Source organism: Grampus griseus (genome assembly GCF_964374135.1).
Source record: "Grampus griseus genome assembly, chromosome: 2".
NCBI lineage: Eukaryota > Metazoa > Chordata > Mammalia > Artiodactyla > Delphinidae > Grampus > Grampus griseus.
The window spans coordinates 171689778-171711385 of record NC_139018.1 but is presented as its reverse complement, the minus strand read 5'-3'; the positions used below and the strand labels follow the sequence as shown (position 1 = coordinate 171711385).

Genomic DNA, 21608 nt, shown 5'->3' with positions numbered 1-21608 from the left:
TCCCAGGTGGTGCCGTGGGCGTGTCTCTGTAGACCACACTCGGAGAGCTTTCTCTTCTCTAAACTCTGAAGCGGTGAGGTTCTTTTTCCCTGGGGCCCCAGCCTTTATCCTACTGACACTGAGTCAGAGAGTGGGAAGTAAGAAATGCCAACCAGGAGACCGAGGCTCGGGGCCTAGGGGCACGGTCCTCAGCCCGAGATACACGCAGGAATTGCCTGGGAGTTTTCACAAGTACCGGTGCCTGGGTTCCAACCCAGGAGATAGGATTCCATTGGTCTGCGGTGGGACCTTGACTACTGCTAATTTTGAAAATCTCCCTAAGTAATTCTGCCATGCCGCTAGGACGGAGCATTTTAGGAGAAGCGATTTATTTTGCTGGTGATATCTTTCTCCTCAGTGCGCTGCTTCCTCTCCCCTCCAGGCCGTTGTAGCCGTACTAGTCCAAGGCCACACTAAGGACTTCATGGTCATTATTGGCTACCCTGGACGACTGGGTTTCTCCAGCCAACACACTAGGCACGGCTTTGAGTTTTGGTTGGGAAAATTTTTTTCTTCCAGTCCCATTTGGAATCTGTCTTCATTTGGGAGAGTCAAAGACATCCTCTGTCTATTCTCGTAACCTGTTTACTATTTCAAAACTTACTCCCAATTGCTGAAAACTTGCTAAGCTTGGAACCAGAGTTGTGCAACAAAATTTTGCCAGATAGGACCAGAACTGAATAAATTTTTTTTTTTAACTCTGTGCCACTAGATGTAAATTATGCTTGGGAAGAACCTTCTGGAAGGAGACTGTTAGTGGTCTAGATCTGTGCAAAATTAACTGTCATATACTATAGCCACGCAATGCTGAGTTTATACTCAGCATCTGAACTACGTCTGTAACTCGAGACAGCCGAGAAGAGGGGCCGACAGAAAAGAGAAGGGTCAGGGAGGAGGCCTCCAATGGAAGAGGTTCCCTCACTTCTCACCTGTTGTTGGTAACCTGAAGACATAAATCCGATTTCTAGTCATCCCTGTGTTCCTTCCAGAGATACTAAGGAACTGTTAGTGTGTGACTCCTGCCCCAGGCCTGGTTCCTACACTCTGGGAGCTCACAGGCGACTGGGGGAAGGAGCCGTCCAGCCAAGGGGCACATAAATAGTGCCCCTTGTGATGACGCCACAGGAGCATACAAAAGGGGATTCAACCTGCACAGGAGGCCAGGGCGGTCCTGCATGAGGGTGCAACTCTGGAACTAAAATCGAAGAATAAGCAGGAGCTAAGGAGGCAAATAGGAGAAGGAAAAGGGTTCCTCGTAGAAGAAAGACCCTGTGGTGGGAGGGGGCATGGTGCGCGTGGGGATCCACACGGCCAGGGCGGCTGGAGTCCAGTGTCACAGGTCCAGCAGGAGGGTCCGGAGAGTGAAGCAGTGGCCTTTGGGTCCCTCACTGTTAGGGGCTCGGGCAGGGACGGGCTCGTACCCTCTCTTTCCCGTAAACCCTTCAGATTTCAGAGAACTGTAAGTTTTTTCTTCTTTTTATGCATCTTTATTTGGGAGATTATCTGGACGTTGAGCTTTGAAGCATTTATGACCTTGAAGTATCACATGTGCATACCAAAAAAACATGTTTACTTGAAATAAAATGTTGGTTTTCAGTTCCTTTTTTTTTCTTGTCATTTAAAAATTTATTTTTATACAATTTTAAAGTTTACTTTCCATGTACAGTTATTACAAAATATTGGCTGTCTTCCCCGTGTTGTACAACACATCCTTGAGCCTGTGCTACACCCAATAGTTTGTACCTTCCACTCCCACCCCTATACTGCCCCTCCCCCCCCCACTGGTAACCGGTAGTTAGTTCTCTCTATCTGTGAATCTGTTCTTTTTTGGTTATAGTCACTAATTTGTTGTGTTTTTTAGATTCCACGTGTAAGCAATATTACACAACATTTGTCTTTGACTTACAGAGAAATGAGTTTTGAGTAGCATCTGGAAGCACTGAAGCAACGTGGCATGTTGTGGGATCTGAATACAAAATATTCAATAAGTAATATTCATAATAATATTCATAACTAAATATTAAAGATACAAGGTCCAGAATACACTTAAAAATTAGTCTCAATTTTAAATTAAAGAGAAATATTCCTGAATGTGCCTGCGTGCACACGCAAGTGTGTCTGTGTAGGTAATTCAGAAACGTCGTCTGAGCACAGCCTCTTCAGATCCACATCTCAGAGTCAGGCTCCAGCGCTGGGCCGGGACACCCAGGCTGACACTGGCCGGGAAGCTGCTCTTCCGCACGGGCCAGAGAAAGTGCCTTTAAACTCTGAGCCTCTTTTCACTAGAATCAAATCTCCTTTCAGACCCTCTTTCCCCTCCCAGTCTCTTCCAAACTATGCAGTGAGAAGTCCAAAAGCCTCTTCGTTGCAAGTTCAGAGTCTGCAGTGGCATCATTTCCTGACCGTTGCTGCCGAGGAGGCTCCCCATGTGCTTCGTTCGTGAGGCCAATTAATAAATAAACCCGCTCACAAAACGTGCCTCTCTGTCACCCACACAGATCTTCTATTTGCTTTGAGAAAATGGACCTACAGTCGGGCTTTCTTTGTGGGTACTTCTTTAGAGTTGTGTTGCGGGTGTGAGATTAACCACACTGCGTCGCCTTTATGCAAAGCATCAAAGAGAATCCCACTCTGCAAAGGAAGAAATGGCCACAGTTGCCCTGTCTGGCTAAACGGTGTGCGGTATTCAGCGCTGACAGCATTGTCTGGGGGCTGCATTTGGCCTGGCCTCGGGGACCTGCATCTGGGTTGCTGAAGGGAATATAGAACTTTCTGCGAGCTGCGTGAATAGGGCCTCCCGGCCAGCTGCACAAAGCCCTCGCCTCTTCTGATCACGCCTCCCAGGGGCCCTCTTTCACTTGGCAGTGGAATCCGGCAAAATGCAAGGTCAAGGAGCTTTGTGAGTGAAAGGGTGACATTTGCAAAGGGAGAAAACCCCTGAACTGGGAACAGCAGAGGAAGGGCGAAGTGCATGGATCAGGGGGTGATGTCACCCTGGGCTTTCACAAAGGAGAGAGTGGCCTTTTCTCTGGGGAGATAGATGACATCAGCCTCTTGAATGGGGGCTGGTTCCATTTTCTCATCTTTTCAGCTATTAACGAGATTTCTCAAGCCTTGAGGGTTTTTCAGAGATCAGCTCGGGGTTTATAAAAACTGTATCCGGATCCTGCATGGCTGGCTTGGTTTGAACATGAGCCAGCGCTTGCTTGACCACCTGTGGAGACGCAGCACGGTATCAAAGCGCTTCTAAAAGATGCATTTTGAGAGCCCTGGCAAAGAACCTCCTTGAGGTCAGCAACATTTCTCGTAAACCTTCCTTCAGTTCTTTCCCTCCTCACATGGGCATTTCAGTAGTCTTTGCTATTGTTGGTCTTTCAGGGGAATTCCATCTAATTTGTCGTTTTTTATTCCTTTTGTGATTTAGAGTATCTGTGCTGGGGTTTCTGGGAGGCTCACCCTTTGAGGACAAAGGTTTTATCTTTTGTAATTCAAAGAACAGTTTGTGGTTCTGCATCTTGTGTTAGTGATTACTTGGGGCCTCTGTGATATGTATTGAGGACATGTTTTCATTCAGTCATTCATTCAACCAACCAACCAGAATATATTTATTCATGACCGGGTTCTGGGCTTGGCGTTTATAAAATGTAGAGAGTGTATTTGTTTTCTCAGGCTGCCATAACAGAATACCAGCTTGAGTAGCTTAAACATCAGAAGTTTATTTCTCACAGTTCTGGAGGCTGGAAGTCCAAGATCAGGTGTCAGCAGGTTTGGTTTCTCCTGAGGCCCCTCTGTTTGGCTTGCAGACTGCAGCCTTCTCGCTGTGTCCTTACGTGGCTTTGTCTGTGTGAACCTACTGATGGCTCTGTGTGTCCAGATTTGCTATTCATATAAGGAGGCCAGTTGGATTGGACTAGGGTCCATTCTAGGAGCCTTATTCTGGCTTCATCCCTGCCGTAGTAGCCCAATGTCCGAACGCAGTCACATTCTGAGGTACTGGAGGTTAGGGCTTCAGTGTGTTAATTTTGGGGGAGACACAATTCAGCCCATAACAGAGAAGAAGGAGACAGCATCCTTGACTTCAGGGAGTTGGTCAGTAGTAGCGGAGACAGACAAAGCAAGGGCAGAATCCATGATCCGTGATGCTGGGGGGCCGGGGAGGAGACCTAGGCTGGCCGCAGGGACTTTGAGAGGCCCTCCAGGCCGATTTGATACTTGAGCCGAGTTTTAAAGAATAAATAAGAATCAGTCAAATCTCTGGGAGAGGGAGGCATTTCTAAGTAGAAGCAGGGAGGCTTGGGTTGATTATGGCAAAGGCTTTCAACCGTAAGTATTTCGGCTAAAGCACACGCTCCCAGCGCCCACACCAAGGGGGTGAGAATTGCTTCTTGGGAGGGTGAAAATATTTTATGCTTCATGTATAAAGCACTCATACAGAGAGTACACGGCAGATATATATTATATCTGTGATATTAAATTATTTGAGCAATCGGGAAAAAATATCCAAAAAGCCTCCTTAGAAGGGCAATAATGAACACGATTGAGAAATACGGAGCTAAAAGGAGGATAGAAGGTGAGGCAGGACAAGTTGTCGAAGACCAGTTGATGGGAGCCATCGCGAGAACTTGGCTTTTATTTCCCGTGTCTGTCCCGAGCCCTGTTCCTCACCATGCAAACATTCACGGGAACCTGGAGGCGCTCGCCAGGAAAGTGATTTTTTTTTTTTTTTTCTTGCGGTACGCGGGCCTCTCACTGCTGTGGCCTCTCCCGCTGCGGAGCACAGGCTCTGGACGCGCAGGCTCAGCGGCCATGGCTCACGGGCCCAGCCGCTCCGTGGCATGTGGGATCTTCCCGGACCGGGGCACGAACCCGCGTCCCCTGCATCGGCAGGCGGACTCTCAACCACTGCGCCACCAGGGAAGCCCCAGGAAAGTGGCTTTTGAATTGTGGTCAGCAGAGACTCTGCGGCAGGCTTATGAGGCCAGGGTGTGAATCACGCAGTCTGGTCCTCAATCTCAGGCAGAGACCTTTCTCTCTCCTAGTGTCACTTCCTGCTGGGCAGTGATAGAAGGTCACAGAGAAAGAAGTAGTAAAACACCTCTCCCACTCTGCCTCTAAGGTAACTTCAGCTGCGATCGAGAATGTGCCCTTTGTTCAGTAAATCTGTAAGCAGGCTCTTGGTAAAGACAGATGGGGGAAAACATAGACTCCTGTGATTGTTTTATGATGTTGTGTGATATGAGATAAAGAAATCTTGTTCAGTGTGGGTCAAAATTTCAGTAAAAGAGAAGCTTTTAAGAAACATTAGTTCTGTCTAATTTAAAAGTTATTTCCCTAACTGCTAATTAGGCTTTCTCTCACACTTATACATGCTCTATCCCGTCCTATTTATTCTGGCCACTTCAGCCTAGTTGATATTTTGGACTTTCACCTTTGTGTTACTCTTAGAGAACGTTTAAGCCTGGAGACTGAAAGCGAGTACAGTCTTCGTGGAGAACCAAAGCACAGATTGCTGTATTATGATACTGTGTCTGATTTTTATTTATGGCGAGTTCTCACTTAACATCTTTATTGGAAAAAAGTTCTTAATGGATGATGCTAATGTAAAAAAAAAAATCTGTTTATAAATTTGTAAAAGTGGGATGATCACGTACTAAGAAAATCCTGCAGTTCTTTTTGCCTTGGTTTCACAATTTTTCCAGCAAGGTCCTAGTAACCAGAGGCAGCATTAAACCTAGGCAGACATTTCACTATGAGCGGAAAAGCTAAATTCTGACATTATTTGCCTCCTTGACGACAAAGGAAAATACACACACACAGAGTTGACCTTCATGTAATGTTGGCTCTGAGTCTCGTATCCAGTGGCAACCTTTTAGGAGTCTGGCATCCCAATTCCCACGTCACTACCGTTTGCAGAGGTTGAGCTCTATTTCCATTGCTCCTCTTTCAAACAGTTATGAAAAGAAAAAAGTAACCCTCAAACAACCATGACCTTCCCAAATCATATATTGCACAATTTGTAATAGTCCTTGAGACTTGGGCCAAAAAGAAGGGCTTTCTCGAACCTTCTGTTTGTGTTCTGGTTCCTTAGCAACAACACCCCTGACAGATACTGCACATACTTTCCAGGGGATTCCACACTTTTCTGTACAAAGTGCAAAAAGAAACCACGCATTTTTTTCCACAGTTTCAAATTTAGCCCCAAATGACTAAACCAACACAGAATAAACACGATGTTCAGTGTAAAACATAATTTTTGTCCCCAGAGATTTCTCTTTTTGAGCGTTTACTTAAATAATGCCGTACTTATCTCTGACATTATGTATCCGAGGACTTGTTTTTTTGTATATGCCGCTGGATATTCAGAGAAACTGAAGCCAGCCTTCCGTGGCCTTGACTCACAAAACCAAGAATGAATCTCTGGTATAAGATAGTAATTACATTCTAGTAATTTAACCTAATTTAACCTAACCTAATTTAACCTAATTCTGTGTTCTCTGTATAAGTGATGACATTGATATACCTTATCCCTGATTTTTTTCTCCTTCTAGTTATACTTTCAGACTACTCATAGGCTAAATAATACAGATTTATCAATACTACCTAAATGTCATTTTACATTTATTTTAAGACGTTAATGGTGATAAAAATAAAACCACGTGACCATGTTAAGAGCGAACGAAAATATGATTTAACTGCTTGGTGCACTGACTTAATGGACACCTCATTTATTACTACTGGACCAAGTAATTATTTAAAATGTTGATATTATGATTTTTGAAAAGTTGGTGTTATCTTTCTGCCATGTGCTGGGCCTTTGGCTCGCATTTTAAAAATACGATCTCGTCTTCTCCTAACAATACTCTGAAATCAGCATCGTTGTTCACATATTATGGGTAAGAAAACTGAGGGAGGAGTCAGAGAAGTCAAGTAACTTCCCCAAACTCAAAGAGGGAATGAGGACACACAACCAAGTGTGTGGTGTCGAACTCCCAAGTGTTTACACAGCTGCACTCTGCCTACAAGCAAATGATTTTTCCCCACAATTTTTCATTGCAAAAAAGATGAGATGATATTGCAACGCAGAGAAGGTCAGAGCTTATAGCAGGTAATTTTGCAGCTAAATTCCCACCGAGGATAATGGCTGTTTTTGAAAGAACGTGTGCTGTCTTTCCCAAGTAAATGATGTTCCAGTTCCAAGGTCTCCCCACTGAATTGCACAGCTCCTTCATCCATAGCAATGATGGGGTGAAGCGCAGTACTTAGCCAACAACTAGTTCAAAATAGCTGAGTTTGCTTGTCTGTCCTTCAACACAGTATCTGCTTTATTCCTCATTCGTAAAGTGTTCTTTCTCTGGAGTGGCTACATATGGTTGCTGTAATCATACAGTTTGAGCTGGGATAGACCACAGAGATCATCTAATCTGTTACCATGGCTTAGTTATGCAAAAGAGCTTACAAGAGGACTGCTATTAAAGCGAAGGATAGCTACCCCATAATAGATTGGTTGGACGAGGGTGGAGCGCTTGAGGGTTTGGTTAATTCAGGACCCCAGTCAGAGGGGACGTGGGCTGACTGGACGCCCGAGGCATGTGTCCTGTGAGGGACCAGCACCCTTCCTATTGTCATCACGGAACATCGTCTCGTGGCTCAGGCTCGGACGGAGCTTGGAGGGTCAGGGGACACCACGACCGTTGGCATGGTGCTGCCTACACTTGTCCATTGGTCCATCAGGGGCAACCTTGCTGTGGAAGAAAGGCTGGGGGTTGGGGGGGGTGAGAGGAGGAATGGGGGTGGGTGAGGGTGGGTGACGCAGAGCCCTGTGGGGAGGCAGTGAGCTTCTCTCCCTGCAAACACACTGTGTACCAAAATAATTAAATGGAAAGAGGGACTTCCCTGGCAGTCCAGTGGTTAGAACTCGGCCCTTTTACTGCCAAAGGCCCGGGTTCAATCCCTGGTCGGGGAACTAAGATCCTACAAGCTGTGCAGCATGCCCAAAAAAATAAATGAAATAAATAGAAACAAAGCCGGATTTGAATGAATACTTAGTATGAGTGTTGAACTTGGAAATCACATAAAGAGAACATGTTTCCTCTGTCTTTGCCTGTTTGGGGGATTTCATGAAGTAGCTCTTGGTAGTCTTATGCGTGACTACTTACTTTAGGGGAAATTAGTCCAGCTGCCTTGGTCTCATTTCATTTCCTTGGAAGATGTTTTTATATATTTTGTTCAGAAACCTTCAATAATTACAAAAATGTATAAGAGAGAGAGAATGATTGATTGATTTCTCCTGAATTGTAAGCAAAGAATTTCTACTGGGAAACCATTTTTCAACTTGGTTGGAATGAGTAGATTAGATGAAAAAGGATATAGTTAATCAAAATGAAAAGATGCCAAGATCAACTATACTTGTTTGGGTCAAAAGGAAAGATTTTTAAACTTTCATATAAAGGAAATTAAAATTTATATTATGTAAAGAGTCCTAAAATATGGGTACATTGGGTTCATGTCTTTTTAATGGTATACTAAGGTGAAACACTTCAATATTCAGATTCAGAACATCTCAGAGAGTCTGATGGCTATGAAAATATTAATTTTGAATATTAATGTGACATCTTACATGGTAATTTAAAAGTCATTTTATAACTGTGGTTGGCATTGAGTTTTGAGCTCCTTGCATCCTTATATCTATTTTCCAAGTCATTAACTGCATGTTATGACCTTATTCTTTCACTCTTTTTTTTTTTTTTTTGTCCCTACCACTGAAAGTAGATAGCTCTACTCCGTATCCATTACTGTATGGAATACATTTAGACAAAATGATTATCACAAAGTCTGGGTCTGGGATGAAATCCCTATGGAAGATGAAACTTTCTGAACCCTCACCCTAAACCCTTGAGTTGGCTTCTCCTAATGTGATACTGAGCTTAAGTTTGTCTCTAGCTTTCTCAACAATAGACTTTGTGCTGAGTCTGAACGTTTATGTCCCCTCAAAATTCATGTGTTGAAACCTAACCCCTAAAATGATAGTATTAGGAATGGGGCATCTGGGAGGTGATCAGGTCATGAGTGTAAAGACCTCATGGTTGGGATTAGTGCCCTTATAAAGGAAGCCCCAGAGGGACCCCTCGCCCCTTCTGCCATGTGAGGTCTATAACCCAGGAGAGGACCCGCCTCACTTCCTAGGCCTACTGTAACAAAATACCACAACTGGGTAGCTTAAAACAACAGAAATTTATTTTTTCACAGTTCTGGAGTCTCAAAGTCGAAAATCAAGGTATCAGCAGAGCCATCCCTTCGAAGGCTCTAGAGAAGAATCCTTCCTTGCCACGTCCAGCTTCTGTTGGTTGCTGGCCATCCTTGGCTTTCCCTGGTTTGTCCATGTGTAACTTCAGTTTCTTTCTCAGTCTTCATATGGCCCCTCTTCCTTTTGTGTGTCTGTGCCCAAATCTCTCACTTCTTAGAAGGGCATCAATTATATTGAATTTTAGCCCCCCTCTAATCCAGTATGACCTCATCTTAACTTCATAACATCTGCAAAGACCCTATTTCCAAATAAGGTCACGTTCACAGGTTCCAGGCGGACATGATTTCTGGGGGACACTATTCAAGCCAATACAGGAGGTTCTGCAGCTTTGACAACTTTCCCCTCTCCTGGAGTTACCTGCTTTGTCTTCTTTCTTTTTCCTCTGGAGAATTTCCCATTCCTTGGCCTTTACATTACCTGGTTTTGGTCTCTGATTTAATCTCCTGATTGCTCCAGCTGGTGCCCTCTCTGTCCTCACAGAATCAGTCTAACCCGCAAAATCCCCCAGAATATGAATCTGCAAATCCTTAAGATCAGGTGAATTTGGGCGCCCCACTCATGGTTTTGTCTTCGGAGAGGGTGTTGACCTGACTTTAGTCTTCTCTCTTAGGATGGATACCTATCACTTGCCTTTCTCCTATACCTTGGGACTGTGCCACGCACTTTTAGACTGTTGGGGGATTAACTGGTAAAACCAAACCAGGAATTGCTGACTTTTTGTGGTTCTTATACGTGCCATGGTCACCATAAGACAACTTTGTCCGTTTTAAGGAGCTCGTATCTGTCTCCACCTCCATTCCAACCTAACCTGAAAGTTTCTGTTCAAAATTGCTTTAATTACATTATTTGCATGTCTCATAGGTAAATCAGGCAATCCGACCCCTGGGCATATATTCAGACAAAAACATTATTTGAAAAGATACACGCACCCCTATGTTCATAGCAACACTATTTACAATAGCCAAGGCATGGAAGCAACCTAAATGTCCACCAACAGATGAACGGATAAAGAAGATGTAGTACATATATGCAATGGAATATTACTCAGCCATAAAAAAGAATGAAATAATGCCATTTGCAGCAACATGGATGGACCTAGAGATGATCATACTAAGTGAAGTAGGCCAGACAAAGACAAATACCATATGATATTGCTTATATGTGGAATCTAAAAAAAATGATACAAATGAACTTATATACAAAACAGAAATAGACCCACAGACATAGAAAGCAAACTTATGGTTACCAAAGGGGAAAGGGGGGGGGATAAATCAGGAGTTTGGGATTAATATAGACACACCACTATATATAAAATAGATAACCAACAAGGACCTACTGTATAGCACAGGGAACTCTACTCGATACTTAGTAATGACCTATAAGGGAAAAGAATCTGAAGAAAAAAATGTATATATAACTGAATCACTTTGCTGCACACCTGAAACTAATACAACATGGTAAATCAACTATATTCCATTTAAAAAAAAAAAAAAGTGAGGCCTGTGTACCGCAGGAAATAGTTGAACCTTGTTTTGGGTCGGGCTTTCCCAAATTCTGAGCTCCTAGTTACCGTTTCTCATTATAGCACCCCATGCCTGACTCCCATGAAAAGAGTCCTTACTGGTAACTCCTCCTTGCGACCCTGCCCCCTTCGCCTGCTGCCCTTTTGCATGTCAGAGGGGAATTGGACAGACCAGTGAGTCTCCTCTCAAGGTCCTGCAGAAGAGAAGGTTTTTATTTTTACATTATAGAAAAACTATTAAAATATACATCATTCATTTTGATGAGGCATCATCATTTATTATTTAAAATTTATTCTTTTACTATACTTTGGCTTTTCAGCTTCTTTTTCACATTTACCCTGATCTCTCAGACATTTCCCTCCAAAATTAGAGGATAAGGCTGTGAGGATGTCCTGTTTGGGTCCGTTCTCTGTTCCTTTTCCTCCAGCCTCAGGCTTTGGCCCAGAGTCACTTCCAAGCGGGCAGGCCCTTCCAGTGCTTTTGGTTTATGGAACATAGTTTCAGGAAAATGCCAAGTGTAAAGAGGTTTGAGCAATTGTAATTGCAGGAAACACAGAATGTGCTTTTAAAACTTTGGGTTTCTAATTCCATCTAGCCGTTTCATTGCTAATTTGCTTTTATTAAAACCAAAAAACAAAACAAAAAATCAACAGCCACCCTAAACCTTGAGGATAGAACATACGTAGACTATGCTTTTTGTTGTTGTTGTTCTGGAATTTTATAACTCGTTGCTTGTTTTAGATCAAACAAAAAAAAAAAACCCAGAAAAAGTGTTAGCAAAGTTCTTTTTTTAATTTAATTTTATTTTATTTATTGTTTTTTTAAATTAATTTTATTTATTTGCTTATATATGGAAAAGATTTAAGTTATCTTCACAAGTAAGCAGGTTTAGTAACAACTTTTTTTTTTTTAACATCTTTATTGGGGTATAATTGCTTTACAATGGTGTGTTAGTTTCTGCTTTACAACAAAGTGAATCAGTTATACATATACATCTGTTCCCATATCTCTTCCCTCTTGCGGCTCCCTCCCTCCCACCCTCCCTATCCCACCCCTCCAGGCGGTCACAAAGCACCAAGCAACAACTTTTAACTCTTTCTTGTTATGAGTTCCCTAGATCAATGTGCTTCCTGCTGATAACGTAAGCGCTTCCTTTCAGTTGATGGCTGCCAGCTTGGAGGAAAGTAGAATCAGATTGTCAGTCACCAGCACTAAAAGTTTATAAAGATTAACTAATTAAAACTGAAAAACATATGATTCTCTTCAGGACATTATTTTATTCCAGTTCAGCTGATATCTGACGATGTTAGCATATTAGATTTGTCAGATTTGTCTCACATTAAATGGAAACGCATTTTGCTTTATTTTTTTCTGGTTGCTATGGTGACTTTTTTCCTCAGTAGATGGACAGCAAGGTAATGAGGGCGGTGTTCAACACTGCCGTTCCAGGGCCTTAGGGCTGAAACGCCCAACGAGGCATAGCGGAAAGAAGGCAGAACTGCGAGTAGGGGCTTGGGGGCAGGAGGGGCTGGCGGGGGGAGGTTGGCCCCAGATCCGCCGTTCACTGTATGAGTTACAAGTCCAGCAGCCTTCTTGAGCCTCACTCTGCTCATCTCTAAATGGGCCTGATGTGATCACTCTTGCCTACCTCGCAGAGTTGTTATGAATTTCAAATAAGATTAACGTGCTCATTGGAAGCACATTGAACAACTGTGCACTGCCATACAGATATGAACTATCTTTATTGTAGCTTCGTGAACAATTGATTTCTTATGTCTTATCGGGTGGTCATGATGGCTCTTTAGCTGGTGTGGTAATTCCTCTTCCAGCTCCAGGTCTTTCTCTTGTGTTATCCCAGATCTGGATAAACTCCTGTTGAGTTGTAATACACAGTATACATGGAGTGATTGTCATATGCAAGACACTTAGCTAAAAACCTTACTTTGGACTTTTCATTTAATCTATATCACAACCCTATGAGGTTGAGTACTAACACTGTTACAGATGAAGACATTGGGGATTAGAAAGGTTAAATTAGTTATCCAAAGAGTAGCATAGCCAGGGCTGGAATGTTTTGTCTTATGCCATGGCCTATGCTTTACTTGGTATATTATTATATTTCCAAAAGTTTTGCAACTCTGAAATCATGTCTCTTCCATGAAAATCTTTTCTTACCAGTTGGTGCAAAGAGCCCCTATCTCTATTTCTTCTGAATATGTATCCCTCAGAGCTCTTTATTCATCACTCCATGCTACTCCTTGGTTAGTATTTTCATCATTTAATTATTTTCTCCATGTAGACTTCTGAAGTGCCTTCCCAAATCATTGTCTCTGTTTAGGTGACTGAAGCCCAGTTGCAGAAAACTTCTCTGTTTTCCTACATTTGATTATTCATTCAACCAGACAGTTAACGTGATGATGACGAGGATCTTGGGAGTCTACCCATCACCTCCTGTGTCATTTCCCATTGGCTCTTGGTCGATACAACTTCTTTCATCTCCAGCCTTGTCTGTCCTCCCTTTTCTACCCTTCTTGTGACCCCCTGGTCACTCATCCAAGGTCACAGACATGACTGACAATGACATGATTTTTTTAAACTTATTGCACAGCCTGCTAAACTGTGTTTTCTCCACAGTTTCATTTGTTTCATTTGCAGGTGTGTCTATACCATTATTTCTACTCTAAATAAAATGTCGGCACCTGAGATTTTCTGGAAGCCTTGTTTCCATCTCCAAAGTAGCCGGTTGGATTTAGAAAGAGATTTTCTTCTGTGACTCACCCAGGAGAAAGTGTATTTTAACAAGGGACCATCAAGTCCTGAATCTCACACCAAGGGAGACAGTGCAGCAAACAAACAGTTTTTCTCTTTCCTGGCCCCAAGTAAGCTTAAATTTACTAGGAAATTAAAATTAGGATGTTTGTTTATGTGGAAAGGTTTTTAGTATTAGACATCAGAAACACTGGGGACCGCTCCATAGGTAAAGCAGCTTTTACCAAATAAGTAGACTTTTGAATTCCACAAAATAAATTTATTTATTTATACATTTATAATAAATTTGTTTATAAATTTATTTATTTTTGGCTGCACTGAGTCTTCGTTGCTGCGTGCGGGCTTTCTCTAGTTGCAGCAAGTGGGGGCTACTCTTTGTTGTGGTGCGCGGGCTTCTCACTGAGGTTGTGGAGCACGGGCTCTAGGCGCGCCGGCTTCAGTAGTTGTGGCACACGGGGTCAGTAATTGTGGCTCGCGGGCTCTAGAGCGCAGGCTCAATAGCTGTGGCGCACGGGAGCTTAGTTACTCCACGGCATGTGGGATCCTCCCGGACCAGGGCTCAAACCCTTGTCCCCTGCATTGGCACGTGGATTCTTAACCACTGCGCCACCAGGGAAGTCCCTGAATTCCACACTGTTTATTAAAAATAAAGCAAAACCAAAACTTGTTTCTACCACACAAGGTGCAGAAATAGTAAATCAGAGAAAATGAACAGCTTTGCTAGTCAATGTAAACAAGATATTGTTGATGAGGCAGAATTAAATTATTTTGCTTTTGATTCATTTCAGCGTTTGGAACATGTTTTCTCTCCTCTAGAATTAAACACAATAGGAGTTTTTGGACTGTCTTGCTATTTCCTTTAACTGGCAGTGGGACAGTATGTGTTGATATAGGTTCCAAGTCACATTTCCTGTGTTGTAACCAGTCTCTTTTTCACAGCTAATTAAGTGGAAAACGATGTATAAATACAATTCAAAAGATTCACATTGTATACTCTTTAAAAATCTCTACTATTTACTGTGAATTATAGTTTTTGTTTTTCATTTATAATTTTAAAAACTCAACTGTTGGTGTGAATTTATTATTTTTCATTTTTATCTATAATTATCCAATTCCAAATTCATATTCTAATGTTTCACTGTTAACCTAAAGATAGCTTGAATTGGGCTTCCCTGGTGGCGCAGTGGTTGGGAGTCCGCCTGTCGATGTAGGGGACACGGGTTCACGCCCCAGTCCGGGAGGATCCCACATGCCGCGGAGCGGCTGGGCCCATGAGCCATGGCCGCTGGGCCTGCGCGTCCAGAGCCTGTGCTCCGCAACGGGAGAGGCCACAGCAGTGAGAGGCCCGCGTACCGCAAAAAAAAAAAAAAAGATAGTTTGAATTTATGAAGCAAATTATCAAATAAATCATTACATATTTCATTTTTTTTGGTTAATAGAAATGTTCTCAATTTTGTTATGAATATGTTGTCCCTTGTCCCTTAAGGAGAGCATAGAAAAAATAGACATTCATTTTTTCAGTTTTTGGGTTTTTTTAAACATCTTTATTGGAGTATAATTGCTTTACAATGGTGTGTTAGTTTCTGCTTTATAACAAAGTGAATCTGCTACACGTATACATATATCCCCATATCTCCTCCCTCTTGCATCTCCCTCCCATCCTCCCTATCCCACCCCTCTAGGTGGTCACAAAGCACCGAGCTGATCTCCCTGTGCTATGTGGCTGCTTCCCACTAGCTCTCTATTTTACATTTAGTAGTGTATATATGTCCATGCCACTCTCTCACTTCGTTCCAGCTTACACTTCCCCCCATTTTTTCAGTTTTTTAAAGATATATTTTGACATAAATTTTTGTTTTGCTTGATACCAAGTACACATTTATTAAAGAATTTCCAAATCTAGGAAAAAGAAATGATACCCAGGAGAGTGAAGCATAACTGCCTAAATGCTGATAAAAGTCTCTCATCTGTGGAATGAAATTAGTATCGAAAGAGAATTATGCCAACGCTGTACTGTTGAAACTAGCAAATTCTAAAATATCTTTTGGCAACTCGACATAATGATTTATTTATTTTTATTTATAACTTACCATCAATTAGCACGTGAAAGATAAAATAGAATTCACTATTTTTTTTCAAATCAAAACTTATTAAAATTACTCTTTGCAAACTGAAGGAAAAGCAAAAAGAATTTAATGATTTGCAGGAGGGCATGTGGTAATAGCACTTTTTTTATGTCTACAGATGGATTTTTTTTTTCCGCAGGGACATTAAATATACCTGGCTTCTCTAGCACTGCCTGTACTATGGCATATGCTCAGTAAATATTGATTGAATGGATGGATGGATGAATGGGAATTGGAAAGTTATTTTATGTCGTTCAAAATTTAGAAATAGAGGGAGTTAAATTTCTACCATAATTATCAGAATTAACTTTATATTTCAGTACTTTATAGTTTTTACCATAAAATACCACAGAATTAATTTGTTCTATTTTGCGTTTGATGTGAACTGTTAAATCAAAGTTGTTACCTTTTGGTAAATTAAACTTCAGAGATAGTGAGATTATGAAGGAGAAAAAGAAAGCTGCAAAGAGTCTTCAAGCTCCAGCAGTTTCTTTGTCTCCTCCTCAGAAGCACACAGTATTTTTCCCCAGTATGGTATCACTTTTAATAATATTGGAATTTCTCTTTAGGAGACACACACATAAGTGCTATTCATGAGGAAAGAGCATGGCATACCTAAAAATAAAATTGTGCTTTGTTTTTTTATAAACCTTGTTTATGTTTATTTTAAACCTTAGGGGAAAGTACTCTATGGGTCTCCAGAGCTGTAAGTGGGTAAATAAAAAAGTACTGTAATTTTTCAAAGCGTCATTGACTGCCAAGAATCTGATATTATCATTCCAGCTTACAGCAACTCAGTTAAGGGTATTAGTATCCTGCTATTTGCAAAGGAATTTACAAGGAAACCTAAAACAATTGGAAAAGACAATGGAAAAATATTATACAGACTTTTAGATGAATCGACTATGATTTTAAAAAAAGAATTAGATTATCTGATGAGCTGAATCTAAATAAAAATGCAGGTGAGGTATCCAAGCTTCCATTTCCTTGTTCTCTTTTATATTATGTGACCACAAAGTTATTTTCTGCCGAAGGTTTTTTTTTCATTGGCTTGCTTATTTGATACAACTGATACTAAGAACCATAGGAGCTGAAAATGTAGGTTGAAAAAAATGGGGGTAACAGACTGGCTTTGCTTACCTATAATGTATTTTAGTAAGAGATGCTTTCCATGGGCCACTGTGTCGCACAACTCCAGGGAGCATCGTCTGATGGAATACACTGTGACTGGTGCCCCCTGGGGTTGTGCAGTGGTGCTGAGCACATATACAATCTGTGCTGATTTTGGCTTCAGGAATGTTTTCCATGGATGGTTGTAGTAGGAAAAATATTTTTGAATCTTCACGCACTTATGTTTTTTTAAACATTCACCACAGGCTACAAACAATGTCAACACGTCTAATTTTAAATAGCTTTTTCGCAGGACTTCAACCAGAAATAAGAGTAGAAACTTGATAGGAAAGATGCTGTCCTGTGCAACAAATTTAAAGTCTGAAAACACAGAGGTTTTTCAAATGGAAGCAGGAAACTGGCCATTCAAGAAGATGGTAGCGTGTTGAGCTGGAATCCGATTTCTTTACACAATCAGGATTCTTCTTGGAATTCTCAGCTCTTTTCAGTTAAGTGGAGATTCTGTATGAAAACTCTTTCTTTTGAACTTTTATAACACTTTTTTCTAATTCCCTGTACAGACAAATAAATTTGCAAAGGTGGATAGTAGACATGACCTCAGCTTTAGTGTCTTAATGTGAAAATGCACATACGTTCACAATGGAGTGAGGAGGCATTGTCATTTTTAAACATGAAAAGCCCTGACTTGACGCTCAGTAAGGGAAGGTGCTTGGAAGAATTTACCAACTGATAAGAATATTCTGGAAAATAGAAAAGGGAGATAGGTTAACAGAGCAAACAATTTTTAATTTTTTTTTTTTTTGCGGTACGCGGGCCTCTCACTGTTGTGGCCTCTCCCGTTGCAGAGTACAGGCGCCGGACGCGCAGGCTCAGTGACCATGGCTCACGGGCCCAGCCGCTCCGCGGCATGTGGGATCCTCCCGGACCGGGGCACGAACCCGTGTCCCCTGCATCGGCAGGTGGACTCGCAACCACTGCGCCACCAGGGAAGCCCCCAAACAATTTTTTTTAATCACCAAAAATTGCTTTTGGAAAACAAAAGAAAAAAATTTAGAATTTTTAGAAAAAAAATTTATCGTTTTTTTCTAATTTTATCTTTATTTTTTTCTAATTTTGTCTTTAAAATTTGAGCCTTCCTCAAGTTTTACTTCTTCCAGAAATTTTTCTCTCCCTTTCCATTCTGAAATCTCTGAATTCTTACCAACTATGTGAGTCTGTGGAGTGTAGTAGTTAAGAACCCCACATTGCCGGATTGCACGGATCGGTTGATAGCGGGAGATTCTGCGCATGGGTGGCTCCACCCCTCACGACTTAGGTACCTTGGACAAACCACTTGACCTATGTTTGCATTGATTTGCTCATTTGAGAAATGCAGATAATAATGATCCGTGTGGTTGTTATGAGCGTTAAAATAGGAACTATCTGTAAAGTGCATCTATGCACTCAGTAGGCAGTGGCAGTGTTTTACTGTGTACCACGTGTTGTAGCATTTGATTATTTGTTATAATGACTTGCCTTAATTACTTTCTAAGGCATGATGTATACATTCATAAAACACATGCTAGAGTCTTTTTCCATGCTTGGGTTTGATACGTCAGTTTTTTGTTTGGTTGGTTTTTAGATGTACGTTTCCCAGGGCCAGGACCTATATCATTTTTGTTGTTGTTTTTATTTATCATTCACTTTATTTTTTTTATTTATTTATTTTTTTAATTTATTTTTTTTTTGTGGTACGCGGGCCTCTCACTGTTGCGGCCTCTCCTGTTGCGGAGCACAGGCTCCGGATGTGTAGGCTCAGCGGCCATGGCTCACGGGCCCAGCCGCTCCGCGGCATGTGGGATCTTCCCAGAGCAGGGCACAAACCCGTGTCCCCTGCATCGGCAGGCGGACTCTCAACCACTGCGCCACCAGGGAAGCCCTCCTCCATGTCTTTTTGTGGCTTGATAGTCCATTTGTTGTTAGTGTTGAATAATATCCCATGTCTGGATGGACCACAGTTTATTTATCTAATTCAGCTCCTGAAGGACATCTTGGTTGCTTCCAAGTTCTAGCAGTTAAGAATAAGGCTGCTATAAACATCTCTGTGAAGGTTTTTTGTAGACATATCATATATATATATTTTTAAATTTTCTACAGTCTCTCATACAAAGGTAAGGATTTTTAGCACATAGAATTCCACATCTGAGGTCTGAAAGGACTTAGAAATAACGCATTAGATACAAGGAAACTGAAGACCAAGCGACCTGGTGTCGACTGCGCGTGCAGTCTATTGTACTTCCTGCCAGGAAATTCTTACCTATATGTAACGAAGAAGATCTAAAAATTAGGTTGACGTCTTGAAAATATTACCAAAGTTTTGATGTGGTGAGCATAAGAGCTGAGAATTATCGCCCCAAATGATATAATCAATTTTTTTTAAAGAGTGAATTTAATAAGCTGTAGCCATGGTTTTTTCTCATTGTTTTATAACTGATCATTATAACTTTATTATGACTTTATAATTTCTCTCCTAAGCTAGGCATTGTGCATTTTGAGTTATGTTTTGCGTAGCTGGCTTTTTGACTTTTTCCCAGCGGCCGATGCCCTCTTGGAACTGACTGAGCCTTGCTCTTTTCACAGGTTGTGGTGGAGAGTTGTCTGGGGACACGGGCTCCTTCAGTAGCCCCGGCTACCCTAACAGGTACCCTGCCAACAAGGAGTGTATCTGGTACATTCACACCGCCCCTGGGAGCAGCGTTCAGCTCACCATCCATGACTTTGATGTGGAGTATCACGCAAGCTGCACCTTCGACGTCCTGGAGGTAGGAAATTAGATGGTTTTCCGCACGTTATAGGATTTGGGGGCTAGAACTGGAAATCACTCTGCAGAAAACCCTGAATTCTTTCCAGGGGCCAGCAGTGTTCTATTCTTAGACGTTTCGATGAGTATCAGCCCTTGGTGAATGATGCTTGCAGAAAAATGGGGTTAATATCTCAGTTTGACTTTCCCTAAAAGCAGTGCCCGAATGGCTGGGTGTAATTAGAAGGTGGTACCAGGCGGCAGAAGGGAGGGAACCATGGGGGGAGGCTGAGGAGAGAGAACCAAGGAAGGGAGCCCCTGTGGGCGATGTGGGCTTAATCCTGCTGCAACCCCCGAGGTCCTATGAGGTCTGCTGCTCAGAGCCATCCCTCTAAGGACACAAGGCATTGGTCCCCCAACTCCCGTCCCCACTGATGGAACCTGGTATCATCAGTGCCCCACACTTCCAGCCTGAGAGAGCTCCCTTGGGAAAGGCAGTGGGCGGCAGAGTGTAAAGAAGACGTGGGTACTCGGGGTAGGACAGGGCAGGGAGTTGAGGAAGGGGCTGCAACTTTTCCAACACTGCTGCAATGGCTTTATCTTGGGTAATTAAGATGGCCCTTGAGAATCGGTTATAATCAGCTGTTTGTTGCAGGAATCTAGTCATCAGATGATTTCCAAGTACACATGAAATTCCTATCGCCACAGCGATAGGGACTGCCTCATGACAAGGTTCTGTATCTAGTAGAACTTAAAGTCCACGAAGGCTGGGTATTGGTGTGTTTTTGTTCTGTTTTGTTTTGTTTCACTGCTATACCCCCAGAGCCATAGAGCACTTGGCAAATAGTAAACACTTGATATATATTTGTGGGATAAATGAAAGTGTCACATCTCCAATTGTGCAGTGATAATGTACGTTTATGGTGATTGGCAAAGGGATTTCAGCATCCATTTTCCCATTTGAATGTTAACGAGTCCTGTGAGGTGAGAGGGGGATTTTACCGCTCCCCACTTCACTGTTGTCAGAACGGAGGCTCAAAAAGATTGCTGGGTTTTTCCACAACCATAAGGATAGTGAGTGGAGAAGCTGAGAACTGAATCCATCCCCGCCGCACACGCCAGTCAGCCAGTGTAGAAGGACAGATGTGGGCAGCGTGCAAGATACTGAAAGGAGCGCCTTGTTGACAGGCCTGTATAGGAAACTTTAAAACTTAAAAGCCTTATTTAATTACAACCAAGTTGTCTCCTTGAAAAGAAATGGGGTTCTCAAATCCTGTCCTCACTGAGTAGACGCAGCGTCACTACGAGTCACATTGAGCAGCTCGAGTCTGCAAAGAAGGACGATGCTGCAGTAAGTGGGACTGGAGACAGAGCCGGTGAGTCCTTGGGTTCAACCCAAACCCTGTCTTCACGTAAGTCCGGCTGCCCAGGCGTGACTCCAGCTCAGAAGAGGACCAGTTTCTTCCGAGGAGAGAATAAGGTGGCTCCCAAAATTCACGAAACTCACGCGCAGCTCAGACTGTGAAGCAGTAATATCGCTCACGTGGGGAATGTCGAGATGCTCCCTCCCGCGGGCGAGATTCCTCCGTCGCATGAAAACCCTTCACCCGTACAGAGGGCTGGCAGCAGAGTGTTCCACGGTAACGTGACACGTTCGTCACCCTTCGTTTTCATATTGCAAAGCTCGTGTGATCGTTGCCTACTTGGCAACATGTAAATAGGGTTCATTGTGCTTTGGTTTTGTCCCACCCATTACGTGAGAGAGCAAAGAGCAGGCCTGTTCCCTGTGAGCAGCCTTGGGGACAGAGGGGCAGCTCAAGGCCTCTGGGCAGCAGCGTTCAGACAGGGTCCTGCACAGAAAGGACCGTGAGAAGAGGCTGCGGTCTGCTTGGGGCTTATCTGTGTCAGGACAAGGTGGGCTCCCGTGTCCCATCCAA

General features: G+C 42.6%; 1 protein-coding gene across 1 annotated transcript in view; it reads left to right on the top strand.

Annotated features, from left to right (window-relative positions):
* CUBN (cubilin) overlaps nucleotides 1-21608 on the top strand; it is a 264469-nt gene that overhangs the window by 91815 nt on the left and 151046 nt on the right. The window contains exon 29 of the mRNA XM_082649450.1: nucleotides 19512-19693. Within this exon, the coding sequence (XP_082505576.1) occupies nucleotides 19512-19693 (182 nt within the window). The remainder of the gene's footprint in view (nucleotides 1-19511; nucleotides 19694-21608) is intronic.